General features: G+C 46.0%; 1 protein-coding gene across 4 annotated transcripts in view; it reads left to right on the top strand.

The window, feature by feature from the left end:
* ANKRD9 (ankyrin repeat domain 9) overlaps window positions 1–14,458 on the top strand; it is a 79,871-nt gene extending 65,413 nt beyond the window's left edge. For 3 of the 4 annotated variants that reach the window (XM_074213148.1, XM_074213150.1, XM_074213149.1), the window contains one exon: window positions 13,090–14,458. In XM_074213148.1, coding sequence (XP_074069249.1) covers window positions 13,162–14,058 — 897 coding nt within the window. In that variant the 5' untranslated portion in view covers window positions 13,090–13,161 and the 3' untranslated portion in view covers window positions 14,059–14,458. Of the gene's footprint in view, window positions 1–2,842; window positions 2,976–13,089 lie in introns of those variants that run through there. The other variant, XM_074213147.1, reaches the window with a different exon arrangement.
* Window positions 14,459–14,870: the final 412 nt, after the last annotated feature.

Raw genomic sequence — 14,870 nt, 5'->3', positions numbered from 1 at the left:
TATGGATGGGAAAATTGAGACAGAGGCAATGAGACAACCTAAATCGAATAGTTTACTGTTAAACCAAGAATCAAACTCTGGGCTTCTGATGCCAAGTTCAGAGCTTTTTTTATTTGACAATAGTAGGAGCCTTTTGAAACATCACAGACCCCCACACAGATCCCACAGACATGCTCCTCCTTCCCTCCCCATGGCAGCCAGTCTGAAAAGATTGGTTAGATCTTCTGAAAGGTTGCCCTGGTTGAGTTAATTCTTTGCCTTTACCCTAGAACTCCTTCACTTTAATTATTGGACTTACCATGATGATAAAGTTCAGGGTTTGCTGAGATTTTTCTCCCCTTTGGAACCATAATTTGACTCGACCTGAATGCTTCCTGAATCACAGTCATCAGGCTTATTAATTAGGTGGATAGTATTAATTATGGGAAGTCTCATTAAACAGAGGAGGGATATAGTGTGAATCCCATTTTAAAAAATCTTGGACCTCAGGATTCAGCTTTTCTGGTTGACTTTGACCAGTGGGATGAAAATGTTGGTTCTCCTGAGATTTGGTTCAACTCCAGGAGGGTTCAACCATATTTCTATTCCACCTTTACTCTTTCTTCATTAACTAGCAGGAAAAGTTTAAGGACTAAAAACATCTTAGAGAATTAGTGAGGGTGGGGGTGGGGTGTTGAGGGGAGAATGTTAATTGCCCATTCAAGAAAGCAGCCTGGAGGGGGGAAGCAGGGTCACTTCACTGCTCACTAGGGACTCTCGAAGTTCAAGCATTCTACTGGGGGTACAAGGTGGGGGGCACGGAGAGGGGACTTCGACCAGGAAAAAGTCAGATACCTAGCTAGGCTAAAGGCTGGAATTTGTGTCACTTGTCTCAGCTCAATCTTCTCATTTTTTTGATCCTGGGGTCTTTCTCACCTTCAGTGGCTAGTGCCTCCCCCTAAATTACCTGCTATTTATATTTGTGTTTGTGTACATTTCCCTTCTCCTCAGGAATAGGGAAAACAGAGATGTTTATTTTTGCCTTTGTATAAGCTGGAGAATTAATGGTTTTATAATTACCCACTAATTTCACGGTGCTTAATGACGTCCAAGTCTTCCAGGAGAGAGGATCCTTTCCACCAGTTCTATTATGTATCGGCCCTCCTCTTTCACCATTTCTACTCTGCCACTCACTCCCTGGTCACCAGGCAAACAACTACTTTCAACTCTCCTTCCCCCTCCTTTTTCAAGCCAGATCACAAGGAGAGAAATCCAGGTCAAGCTTAGAACCATGCAGTGGCAGATCTGGAAGGACAACTCTCCCCCTCCCGGGGCAAACCCCCAAGAACTCAGATGCTGCCCTTGTAAAGAAACCAAAGAAATTGTCTGGGTCAAACCCCTTCTTTTACAGAGAAATCTGAGACCCAGAGAAAAGAGAGGGCTTGTCCAAGGCTGCAGATTAGCCGGTGGCAGCTCCAGAACTCGATATGCCTGGGTCACTACATGTCCAGTTCACTGCACCCTGACTGCAAGGCCTGGGGTATGTGAACCCCTAGGAAGAAAACATGCTCCCTAAACCGGGAAGAATACACATTCCCTGTTTAAAAGAGACACAGAGACAGAGACACAGAGACTGAGACCTCAGATATAGAGAGACAGAGACTGAGACACAGATGTATATAGAGAGACAGAGACAGTCACAGAGACAGAGACTGAGACACAGATATATATATATATATATATATATATATATATATATAGAGAGAGAGAGAGAGAGAGAGAGAGAGAGAGAGAGACAGACAGACAGACAGACAGACAGAGACAGGGACAAAGGGAGACAGAGAAAAACAAAGAGATAGAGGGAGAAATAAAGATGGAGGCAGGACAGAGACAGATGAGGACAGAAACAGAAAGAGAGGCAAAGAGAGACAGAGAAAGGAGGAGAGCTAGAGTGACAAAAGGACATAGATCAGTGAGAGAGACAGACACAGACACTGAGCCACAGAGACAGACAGACTGAGACAGATAGACAGAGAGAGATAGAGATAGATACAGATTATATATATATATATATACAGAGAGAGAGAGAGAGAGAGAGAGAAACAGACACAGAGACAGAGCCACAGAGATGGACTGAGATAAAGATATATATATATATATGTGTGTGTGTGTGTGTGTATATATATATATACACATATATATATATATATGTGGAGAGAGAGACAGAGAGAGACAGAGAGACAGACTGGGACACAGAGAGAGAGACACAGATATAGGTATATATAGAGAGACAGAGACTGATACAGATATAGAGACATAGAGACAGAGACGGACAGGGACGGACACACGGACATAGGGACAGACAGCCAGCTACAGAGCCAGTTTGCCGTCGCACGCCTGGCGGCGGGGAGGCGGCAGCCCCGGCCCAGCCCCTCTCGGAGCTCCCAGTTTCGCCTTCCGGGACAAGCTGGGGGGGCCGAGCCCCTGCGTGCCGGGGGGGGCACCCAGGGCCCCTCCCCCACCCGCTGGGGGCGGGGCCTGGGCAGGCCCGCGGCCCGGGGGGGGGTCTCGGCAGGTCGCCCCCCTCCCCGCATCGGCGCACCCCCCGGGCCGCGGGCCGGCGGCTGGGCCCTCCCGGGCGCCCCGCGAGTTGGGCCGAACTTTTCCTGCCCCCGGTTCCGCCCCGCGCGCGGCTCTGCCCCCACCCACGCCCCGCGCCCTGTGACGCACGCAGTGGTGCAGGGCCCCGTCCCCGGGGCCGCGGCCAATGGGCGGCCGAGAGGGTCCCCGGCGAGGCCCAATCAGCGGGCGCCGGACGGTTCCGGGGCCCCGACCTCCCCCCGGGGCTGCAGTGCGCCGGGCGGTGAGCGCGGCCGCGGCGAGGCGGCCGTCCCTGCGTGCCGGGCCCGGCCGGAGCCGGCTGCGGAGGCGCGGGGAGGCGCCGGGGCCCGGCCCGGCCGGGAAGGGAGGACGCCGCCGCCGCTTCCAGCATCGCCGTGAGTACGGAGCCCCCGGGCGCAGGGCCCCCCGCGGCGGCCCCCGCCCCGGCCCCCGCCGGAGGAAGCTTGGGGGGCCCGGGCCGCCGGAGCCCGCGCTGCAGAGGGAGGCCGGGGGAGGGCGGCCCGCGGCCGGTGGGCAGAGGGGGCCGGGGGCGGGCGGAGCCCCCGCGGGGGAGCGCAGGTGAAGCGCGGCCGCGCCCCCAGCCTGGGGCAGCGCCGGAGGAGGCGCCCAGCCCGGGGCGCCCCGGCATAGCGCCGGGCCAGTGTGCATGGGGCCACGTGCACGGCCTGTAGCGCAGCACTGGGAGGGTGCGTGTGCGCGCGGCGGGAAGTGCGCGTGGCGCCGGGAAGTGCGCGTGGCGCCGGGAAGTGCGCGTGGCGCCGGGAAGTGCGCGTGGCGCCGGGAAGTGCGCGTGGCGCCGGGAAGTGCGCGTGGCGCCGGGAAGTGCGCGTGGCGCCGGGAAGTGCGCGTGGCGCCGGGAAGTGCGCGTGGCGCCGGGAAGTGCGCGTGGCGCCGGGAAGTGCGCGTGGCGCCGGGAAGTGCGCGTGGCGCCGGGAAGTGCGCGTGGCGCCGGGAAGTGCGCGTGGCGCCGGGAAGTGCGCGTGGCGCCGGGAAGTGCGCGCCAGCTCTGGTGTGGGCAGGACCGGAGCCCAGTCTGCCCCAGAAACGCGGCGGCTGTGTGACCCTACGCGAGTCACTTACCCCCTTGGCCCCCGGGCTCCCACATGTTTACATTGCAAAGTAATGGTTGATGCAGTGTTGCTGGAGGGAATTTCCTTCTTGGGAATGCCATAACACTAAGAAAACTTAATATTTGGAAAAACACTTAAAGCACATGTATATGTCTATGTAGTGGCTACAGCAAATACATCTGTAGCAGCGCAGCAGCATGTGCGGTTCTCATGGAGCAGGCACGGACGCAGAGCGTCCTTTCAGGTGGACACACGGCCGCTAGAGCACTTGTAACGAGCCCCGGCCGCCCTGAAGCAGCCCGACCCGCGCACACCGCTACAGAATGCCCCGGCAGAGGGGCACCTAGCTGCAAAGTGCATAGAGCGCCGGCCCTGGAGTCAGGAGGACCTGAGTTCAAATCCGGCCTCAGACGCTTCATAATGACCTAGCCGTGTGGCCTTGGGCAAGCCACTGAACCCCATTGCCTTGCAAAAACCTAAAAAAACAAAAAATCCCTTGTCAGAGTTAAGATACAGCAGGATGGTCAGGGCTGAAACTATGGCGAGGTTTAAGACATGGCAACACAGTAGATGCTCCAAAGAATGCTGAGTTCATGTTAAAGTAGAAGCAGCAAACCAGGCTGGTGCTGTCCTGAAACCCTCAGTGTGACCTGGGAAATAGGGTTTGACTAGATACCAATTAATTGCTAGACTAGGTGGTACAAAAAAACAAAACCACAAAAACTCCCAACTTTTAAATGTACCAGAAAACAGAAGAGTGTAGGTTCCTGGATAATGTAGGACTTGAGTTGGGTCTTAAACTCAAGGTAGGATTAAAAGGGAGAGGAGGGGGTATTCCACATAGGAAGAACATTGCGCCAGGACTCTTAACCCTTTCTTTGGGCTCCCAAATCTTGAGTTCAAGTTCTGTTCTTTACTTAATACCAGTGTGATCTTGGGCAAATCAGTTTTAACTCCTCTGTGCCCCCTTTTCCTTATTTTTAAAATGAGAAAGGTCACATTAAGATGATTTCCAAGATGCATTTCAACTCTTATCAATCATTGGATTGCCCATGGTATGAAATAGGGAACTTTGGAAAATTCTGGAGCAGGGGAATATCACATTCTAAACGACAATTTTTTTTTTTAGGTTTTTGCAAGGCAGTGGGGTTAAGTGGCTTGCCCAAGGCTACAGGGATAGGTAATTATTAAGTGTCTGAGGCCAGATTTGAACTCAGGTACTCCTGACTCCAGGGCCAGCATTCTATCCACTGCACCACCTAGCCACCCCCTAAATGATATCTTAAGGAAAGAAGTAATGCTGGAGTGTTGGATAGATTTGGAAGAGGGAAACTGAATTTAAGTTAAACTTGGCTCCCTTGCCCTCCTGCCCTCAGAGAACCCCCAATTTGGTTAGAGAGGTAAAAGAAAAAGCTTTTCTTTCCATTTCATACAGTGTAATTCTTCCTTGATAGTTTTTCCCCAACTCCACCTGACCCTTCTTTATCCATCCCCTCCCAGGTGTCCTTCATGCCCTCTATCTCTTCAATTCCTTCTTTCCATGTTTCCATTGACTAGAACTAGTTAATATCCTCTTTAAACCATTTTTGGGAATATTGTGCAACACATTTATTATTTTTTTTTTTTAGATTTTTCAAGGGTTAAGTGGCTTGCCCAAGACCACACAGCTAGGTAATTATTAAGTGTCTGAGGTCGGATTTGAACCCAGGTACTCCTGACTCCAAGGCCAGTGCTCTATTCACTGCACCTAGCCACCCCTTGTGCAACACATTTAAAGAAAGATGTTAAGACAGATTATGTAGAACAAACCGGAATGGCAAACAAAACCAGTCAACAACTATCTAGTAAGCTCTTTTATATGCTGAGGTATTGTGTTAAGTGCCAAAGATACAAGGAAGGCAAAAATTTGGTTCCTGCCCTCAAAAAACTCACGTTCTAATAGGGAAGGCAACATGTCAGTACCTATGTACACACAAGATACTGTGTATATAAAGGATAATACTCTCAGAAAGAAGGCTTTACCTATAAGGGAGGGAAACTGGGAAAGAAAGGCCTCCAGCAGAAGGGAGGGATTTGAGTTTAGTCTTGAAGCAATCCAGGGATGCCAGATTTTGGTGAGGAGGGGGAGAGCAATCCAGACAAGAGAAGACAGTTAATGCAAAGACTTGGAGAAGGGAATAGAGAAACTGCCAGTAGGCCATTTTAGATGGAATGTGGAAAGTGTGAAGGAGGGGGATTAGGAGAAGATTGGAAAGGTAGGAAGGGGCCAGGTTGTTAAGGGCTTTAAATGCCAAAGAAAAGATTTGATATTTGATTCATGAGGTAGTTGGGAAGCATGGCAGTTTATTGAGTTAGGGGAATGAGGTGGTCACTCTGATGCTCTAGAAAGGTCAGTTTGGTCACAGAGTGGAGAATGGAAGAGGCTTGAAGCAGAATAATTAGAAGGCTAGTAATAGTAGTAACAGTCCAGGTATGAGTCTATACCAGTATGGTGACTATGTAGATAGAGGGAAGGGGATATATACAAAAGATGTTTTAAAGGGAGGAACAAGACTGACATTGGATTGGATTTGTTGGGCAAGTTAAAGTGAGGAGTTGACTCATTTGAAGATAACAAGTTTTCTAGCCTCAGCCTGAGTGATTGGTTAAAAAAAAAAGGTGTGTGTTTTTTTTGGGGGGGGGACCATCAACTTATATGAGAAGAAAATGAAGAGAAGATGTGGGGTGGGTGGGACATAGGGGAGCTAGGTAACCAAGTGGTTAGTGTGCTAAGCCTGGAGAAAGGAAGACTCATCTTTCTGGGTTTTCTGGGTTCAAATCTGACCTCAGACACTGAATAGCTGTGTGACCCTGGTCAAGCCACTTAATCTGGTTTGCTTCAGTTTCCTCATCTGTAAAATTAACTAGAAAAGGGAATGGCAAGTTTCTCCAATATCTTTGCCAAGAACCCCAAATGGGGTCATGAAGAGGCAGACAGAACCCAACAACAGTAGGGGCAAAATGTAGCAGAATTTGAATATTTGAAAAGCTGCCATGCAAGAGTGATTGGACTGTTTTTGGCCCCATGAGACAAATCTAGGAGTAATGGTGCAAAATTAAAAGATTAAATTAAAAATTAAAAGATTGTATTTACACATAATAATGCTTCTCTAAGAAGCAACCCGTCATACTGTTAAGATAATTTGGGTTAAAAGCCTTGTCTCTTGGTAAGTATTGACTGGGTAATCTGGGACAAATCACCACCCTACAGTCCTAGACAACTTATTAGCATGCTTTTCCTAAATTCTGAGATGGAAGTGATATTATTAGTCTTATTTGTTCTTGTTATTTTTTGTTGTCTTGTCCCATTGGGACCCTATTTAGGATTTTCTTGGAAAAGATACTGGAGTAGTTTGTGATTTCTTTCTCCAGCTCATTTTACAGATAAGGAAATGGAGGCAAACAGGGATAAGTGACTTGCCCAGGGTCACACAGCTAGTAAGTGTCTGAGACCAGATTTGAACTCAGGAAGATAAGTCTTCTGACTCCAGGTCCAATACTATTCACAATGTCACCTAGTTTCCCTAGTCTAATTTTACAGGTGTGGAAACTTGAGAAGGTATTGAAGTGATTTGCCTAAAGCTGCACATCTACTAAGTTTATCTGAGGTTGGATTTGAAATTGTGTCTTCCTGACTTCAAGGTCAGTGCTACCTAGATGTCTCAACTAAGTTTAGATCTATATTAGCAGAAGAATTTCATCATGGAGCTCCCCATACCAATTTGAAATCACAGTTCCAATCAAAAAACAAAACAAAACGGTACTTTAGAAAGTAGTTAACATTTTGAAGAACTTTGCAGTTTACAAAACACTACACACACATACTTTATTTATATATGTGCATTCATACACTTCATTTAATCTTATTGCAAATCTGTGACATCGGAGCTATCTGTCAAAGTATCAGGTTACCTAGGGAGATAGTCTTGTCACCCTTTGGTGACAGACCTCAGGTAGAGCCTGGATCTTTCTTGGTCCAGAGACAATTCTTACCTGTGTGGGAAATTGGAATAAGACCCTTTTAACTCTGACATTTTGTGGTATTATGATCCTAGCGTTCTCTCCAGCTCTATCCTCTCTGTCCTATGTTCTAAGATCTCTTCCAGCTGATTTGAAGACCCTTTTCTGCCCTGACATTTTATGTTCTCTGCAGCTGCCTAGAGAACAGGATAAGGATATTACGAAGGAGGAAAGCACTAAAACTGGTGAAGGATCAGCTATGATGCTAGATAGTTTTTTGGGTTTTTTTTTTTAGGATTTTGCAAGGCAAATGGGGTTAAGTGGCTTGCGCAAGGCCACACAGCTACGTAATTAAGTGTCTGAGACCGGATTTGAACCCAGGTACTCCTGACTCCAGGGCCGGTGCTTTATCCACTGCGCCACCTAGCTGCCCCGATAGGTAGTTTTTTATTAAATGCTAGCAAACTGGTTAGAAGTTAATGAAGATCACAGACCAGACATTTCTATCAAACTCCTTAGCCTAAGCTGAGGATGAAGGGGCAGCATACCTGGCCTCTGGATTCCTTTGTCCCTGAATCTGCTAGAGAAGGTGACATTGATTTGGAAGGACAGAAAAAGTGACAGCCAAGAGGCCTGCGAGCTAGCTTTGCCCATCCATGTCAGTATTTCATATTTTTGCTGCCCCTTCCAGGAGATTCCCTGGGAGACACTCAGACCAGGAAATATAGATGATCTCAACTGCCTAGACATCTTATTGGTCTCTGCTCTAATCAGAACAAATTATACATTCTTGATTTGCCTTACTAATAATTTCATCCTTCAAAATTGAAGGATGTGACTCTGAAAGTAACTTTGACAGCAAGGATCTATTTTCTTTTTTTTTTCTCTTCAATATTTTCTATCTTAAGAGTTCTTTATAGAGGAGGAGATAACAATAAAGAGTTAACTTTAAAATAGTGCCCTATTAAGCACGTTACAATTATTATCTCATTTGATCCTTAAAACAACCCTGGGGGGTAGGACCTATTATCATTTTCATTTTACAAGTGAAGAAACCAAGGCAAAATAGGTTAGGTGACTTGCCCCAGGATCACATAGTTAGGAAGTGTCTAATTTGAACTCACATCTAACTCTGAGCTCAGCACTTTACCCTTGGTAATCTATATTCTCAAAATCTCACATATCCAAAACAGGGATTATTTTCCCCTCCTTTCTCTTCTTCAAATGTCCCTATTAGATTTGTTAAGAGTAACACTTAGATTCATAACCTCTGAGCTGTCCTTAATAAATAATTCCTTCAACTCACAAAGTCCCTACATGGTTCAGACTCTTATTGCTTCCCACTTGAATTCTTTTCTTGCCTCCTGATTGGTTTTCCCATTTCTTTCCTTTCCCCAGTCCATTTGTGGCTGGCAAAATCATCTTCCTATGACATAGAGCTTACCATGTTATTCTCTTGTTGACTCAACTTGATTCCTCCATAATTTGGTTCCCACCTTCTACTTTTTACAAACTTACTTCATCGTACTTCCCTTCACACACAATATATTTCAGCCAACATATCCTAACTAGCTGTTACCCAGATTCAGCATTCCTCCTCCTTCTCCTCTGGTTTTCCACAGTCTGAGTCTATGACTAGAGTCTATTTCTTTCTCACCTCTGCTTCTTAGAATCTCTGGTTTCCTTTAAGATTTTCTCAGCCACTTTCTTGAAGCTGTTCCTGCTTTTCTTCAGTTATTAATGCTCTTTCCTTCCTTAAAATACCTTCTCTTTTTTTATAGTGTGGATGTTATGTTGTATCTGTCCAGAAGAATGTTAGCTCATTAAAGAAAATAGTTATTACATTTTTTAGCCTTGTGTCCACAGTTCATGGCATATTGTTTTGTTATATAGTAGGTCTTTAATAAATAGTTTTTCAACTGGAAGGGCAGTGTCTGAGAGTCCGGAGAACCCTGGATTCTTTTCCTTTTCCTGATGTTTACAATCTGCTTCTGTAGACCTTCAGCTTCTCATCTTTAAAATGTGAATAATACCACCTGGTCTTCCCAGGCATTTCTGAGAATTAAATGAAGTATACTGTATAGTAAAGTGCCTAAAATTGTTGTTTGAAGGCCCACTATCATTACCCTATAGCCTAAAATTCTACAGGGAAGTCAAATGGAAAGGGAATAATACTCTAAATAATGGAATCCTGAAGACACTTAAAAAGCATGGTGATGTGTTAAGAGGAAGCTGTCCAAGGAGATTGATGTGGATGCATAAGAAATTCATTGATCATTAAAATTTTGAAAAAAAATCTTATTTACAAGTTGGAAGACAGGGTAGATGTACCTGAAAGTTAATAAATGAGAAGGGCTAAAAACACTAAACCTCAGAATGATCTGAAGAGGCTGATTAATCATAAGGATCATAGACAGGCTTTTTAGCTATGCTTGGGGCAAAAAGCCCAAGGAAGGGAAAGTACCACTGGTAGGAGTGAATGGGGTGAACATAGATGGTGAGAGAAGGCAAAACTTTCACCTTTATTCTCTTTTCTCTAGCAGATTATTTTTTCCCCTAAGAATCTGAGAATGGTCAACAGGGAGCTGTAATCTAGGATATGTAAAGCAGCAGTAGTGGTAACAATAATCCTCAACATTATATAGTACTTGAAGGTTTGCAAAGTATATTTACATTCCCATTTGTTTCTCACAACAGCCCTGTGAAGTAGGTTTTGTCATCCCCGTTTTACATATGAGGAAAATGTGGCTCAGGGAATGAAGAACCTTGACTCCATCCATGGTCACCCATGGATATGATGACCAGAGGCAAGACTGAAATCTAGGTCTCTTCTAAATTCCCATTTCTACAGTGCTTTCTCTTCCTAGTATGTTAAAAGAAACTATTTAGCTGTCATGAATTGAGTTCACGATACCAAGACTGAATGAGAACTCAAGAATGGTGCAATAGGAAGAAAGGATATTGTATTCTGGAGCTGGAGAATATGTTCAAATCCTACCTCTGAAAGTTGCTATCCTGGGCAAGTTGCTTAACCCACTTAGGCCTCCTTCCTCATCTCTCATATGAGAAGGTTGGGCCCTTTGGAGTCCTCTTTACCTGCAGATCTAAGATCCTAGGATTCTTGAGTAACTGTTGATATTTTTTTAACTGTAGAAAGTTAGACCCTACAGGAGTGGAGATAGGAAGGAAAATGTTTGTGTTTTTTTATATTATATTATTTTTTTACAAAAGGCAAGTAGATAGTGCTTTCAAATTATAAATTAGGTGAGTTTGATTTATGAGCATTTAGAAGGAGACATGTAGGGGCGGCTAGGTGGTGTAGTAGATAAAGCACCGGCCTTGGAGTCAGGAGTACCTGGGTTCAAATCCGGTCTCAGACACTTAATAATTACCTAGCTGTGTGGCCTTGGGCAAGTAACTTAACCCCGTTTGCCTTGCAAAAAAAAAAAGAGACATGTGTCTAGTTACTGGGAACCAGCATTAAATAGATCAAGAGTACAAGGTGTGCCAGACCAACCTTGTTTAATTTTAAAAGTGTTTTTGATGTGTCAATAAACCCATAGCAAGGAGGCATAATATAGTGACTAGGAGGTTGGTCTTGGAATCAATAAGGTCTGAATATCCCATCAGAGGGTCAGAACAAAAATAATAAAAGCAAAGGTAGTTAGGAGTGCAGAGGGAATTCCACAGATCTGCATTTCATTAAGATTTGAACCATGTCTTTCCTTTTTATTCTTATGGACGATATGAATATATGTGGGATAGATGATAATGTATACATTTAAATACATTAACAACTAGTTAAATGAGCAGGCTTAAAGTGTAATAATGCCTTGGTGATCTCTCCTGGACACCCCATGCTGTCTGAATTTGTATCAGTGATTTGAATGAAGCAGATTGTGTGGTAGGCTTATCCGATTTATAGATATATGACTGAAAGTCAAGAGAATTGGCTCATATGGAGAATGTCACAGGATCCAAAAAGCTCTCAACCAGTGAGAATGAGGAGCTTAGTCTAGAGCAAGAGGAAATTCAGTAAGGTCAAATAGACACTTAACAGCCAGAAAGCTAAACTGATCTTTGATTTCAGGTTATCTTCATAGAGATATAGTGTTTAATCAATCCACATTTGGACTGTGAATCTGTAAATCTTTCTAGCCTTTCAATACTTTCCATCCTCCCACAGCAACTTGGGTGGGAATATAGGGATTATTTTTTCCCATTTTTGCATGTTGGGAAACTGAGGCTCAGGGTTGAGCAAAGGACTTGACCAGAGTCACATACAAAGTAAAGTTGGGGCATGGTTGATACTGAAACTGACTTCCCGACTCCCAGCTCTGAGTCCAGGGTTCTTTTCATGATTATAAAGCAAAGTGAATCAGTATCCATTGTAGACCAGAGAATGAGATGTTCAGATGCTAGTTAAGGAAAAGGTGGGTCATGGTGGCTCTTTGCAATACTTGTTTTAAATGTAGAACGTGGTAGATGCCATATATTTGCTTATTCAAGGTTTTCCCCCTTCCTTTTTTTGACAAAATGACTCAGCATGGGGATGTCCTTAGCCAGAAAGATCTGGCTTCAGTCTTTGTGCAGTGTATGGGGAGGGGCCTTCCAGTATATATAATATGTACAAATGGTGAAGAATGGACATTTTTAATGTCCTAAAACACTGAACCAATAGAAATAGGCAGCAAAAGAATCTGTAGTCTGTATTTATTGGGGGGAGAAACACGGGATTGAATAAGGCTTGAAAAAGCATCTCTTCTTGGATTGATAAAAGAAAGCATTTTGAAGGTGGTGGAATTTGGGGAACTGTTTTCAGTCAATCAGTAAACATTATCAAGTGTCTACTTGTGCCCGCTTCTGAGCTAAATACTGGGGAGACAGAAAGAGGCAAAAGATAGTTCCTGCCTTCAAGGACCTTACAATCTAATGAAAGAAAAGACAGCCTTGAGGAAATTGTAAGGAGGAGATGATTCCACGCACGTACTTTTCATTGACAAGAGGAGTCAGTTTTGAGGGGAAGGAATGGCTACAAATTTGTGAAGTCATATAGTGCCCTCCCAGAAGCCTTAACTCAGTGATAAATGCAGACCTACTTCACTGTCCAAGAGGCCTGAATGGATCACTCCTCTTTTGTATTCATTTAAAGGGGGGGGGGGGTGAGGCTTGAACCTATATATATTATATATGAATAAAACCTCAATGGTGGAATTTAGACCCAGAAAGGATATTTTTTTGGGGGGGGGTTGTGTTATTTTCTGTATTCCTCAAATCCTACCACATACACACTTGACATTTTGCCTCTGAGCAAAGTGATGTGAAGTAAATAGGTTGGGCTTCAAGGCCATTTTCAGGGTGAAGGGAGGAGGTTTTTACAATGCTCCTATTTGATTCAGATGTCTTTTCCTTCCACCAGGCTTGTGCACACCCTTCCAGCCCCCATGCCGTGGGCGTCCTGTGGTTCCCTTTGTGACGCCAGTCCCCAGCCATGCCCTGGGATGTCAAGCGACAGGGTGGTGGCCTTGACGCGCCATCCCAGTCCCAGAAGCAATGCAAGAAGTCGTCTTTTGCTTTTTACCAGGCAGTGAGGGACTTGCTGCCCGTGTGGTTTCTGGAGGACATGCGGGCCACTGAGGCCTTCCATTGGGAGGAAGGTGGACGGGCCAGCACCTACTCACCCTCTGAGGCCATGCTATACGCCCTGGTCCATGACCACCAACCCTACGCCCACTATCTGTTGGCCAAGTTCCCGCGGGGGGCTCTGGCAGTACCGAGCCGCAATTTCAGTTGCTGTCAGTCTTCGTCACCGCACCTGGCCTTGGCGGTCCGATATAACCGCATACACATCCTACGCCACATCTTGCGGACCATCCGCGACTTTCCAGATGAGGAACGTACTCACTACCTAGACCGCCGGGGATGTAACCGTGTGGAAGAAGGCAAGACCTCTCTGCACGTTGCTTGTGAGCTGGCCCGACCTGAGTGCCTCTTTTTATTGCTGGGCCATGGTGCTTCCCCTGGACTGTGTGATGGTGCTGGCAACACTCCCTTGGACTTGCTGCTCCGGCGGGTTGGGCAGGACACAACAGCCACAGCTCCGACCACTGGGGATCCTCTGGTCTTGCTCGACTTGCTCTTCCTTTACATGCCCCCAGGTTCTGCATCTCCCATGCAGAGAGAGCTGCTCAGTGACCGAGTCCGCTGGCAGCGCCTTCTCGGGGAGGAAAAGTTCCAGTGGCTCGCTGGCCTGGCCCCACCATCCCTATTTGCCCGGGCCATGCAGGCCCTTGTGAGGTCCATCTCGCCCCGGCGCTTTCCTGAAGCTCTGGATGAACTGCCTCTCCCACCATTCCTCCAACCCTTGGACTTAAAGTTGAAAAGTTAGGGGTGCCTGTCCTCGTAGCTGCTACTGGAGTGTTGCAATGGACTTCTGCGTGCGTGCGTGTGTGTGTGTGGTTTGTGTGTGTGTGCGCGCGTGCACGTGTGTTGGATGCATGCGTGCAATGTGAATGCATGATAACTTTCTGCTGGAGGCAGGTACTAAGCACTTGTTTTATGAAAACTATTTTTCAGAGTTGTCTCTAGCACTTTACATACGTATGGAGAATCTATATCTACATCTATAATGCATTCTATATTTTGTTTAAAAAAACAAATAGCTGACAAGTCATCACTGGGCTTGAGGGGGGTGATTCACAGTGGAGGTGAGGGGACTGTAATGCAACTGTGGTCCTAAGGCTGCTATGTAGTAGGAGGGGGACAATAAACACTGGGAGTTGACATCATTCTCGCCTCTTCTCTAAAGGCTTCCTGGTTCTGCTCATCTGGGAAAAAAAAGGGAGGGGCAGGGGGAGCCGAGGGGGTGAAGAGGAGAAGAAAGGGGATACATATGAAAACAGATGAAGAGGGAGCTTAGGAGGAGGAGAATTAAACTTCAAAAGAAGCACGAGTCTGAGTCATGAGGGGACTTCTGTGGGAGTTCATCCAGTCACAGCTCTTTGAATCACTGGTTTTAGTGGTTGTATGTCCATTTTATTCTTTCCACTTACCTCCCACCTCTGTCTAGACACCAAGATTCAGCAGGAGGAGTCCTTGGTTGGGAGTGAGGATTTCTAGCCCTTCCTCTGCCACTGACTTCCTGGCCCTTCCCTTTCTGGGCTTGGATTTTTTAAGCTTTAAAATGAAAGGTTTAGATTT

This window comes from Macrotis lagotis, chromosome 1, assembly GCF_037893015.1.
Source record: "Macrotis lagotis isolate mMagLag1 chromosome 1, bilby.v1.9.chrom.fasta, whole genome shotgun sequence".
NCBI classification, from domain to species: Eukaryota; Metazoa; Chordata; class Mammalia; order Peramelemorphia; family Peramelidae; genus Macrotis; species Macrotis lagotis.
This window is presented reverse-complemented; position numbering and strand designations above follow the sequence as displayed.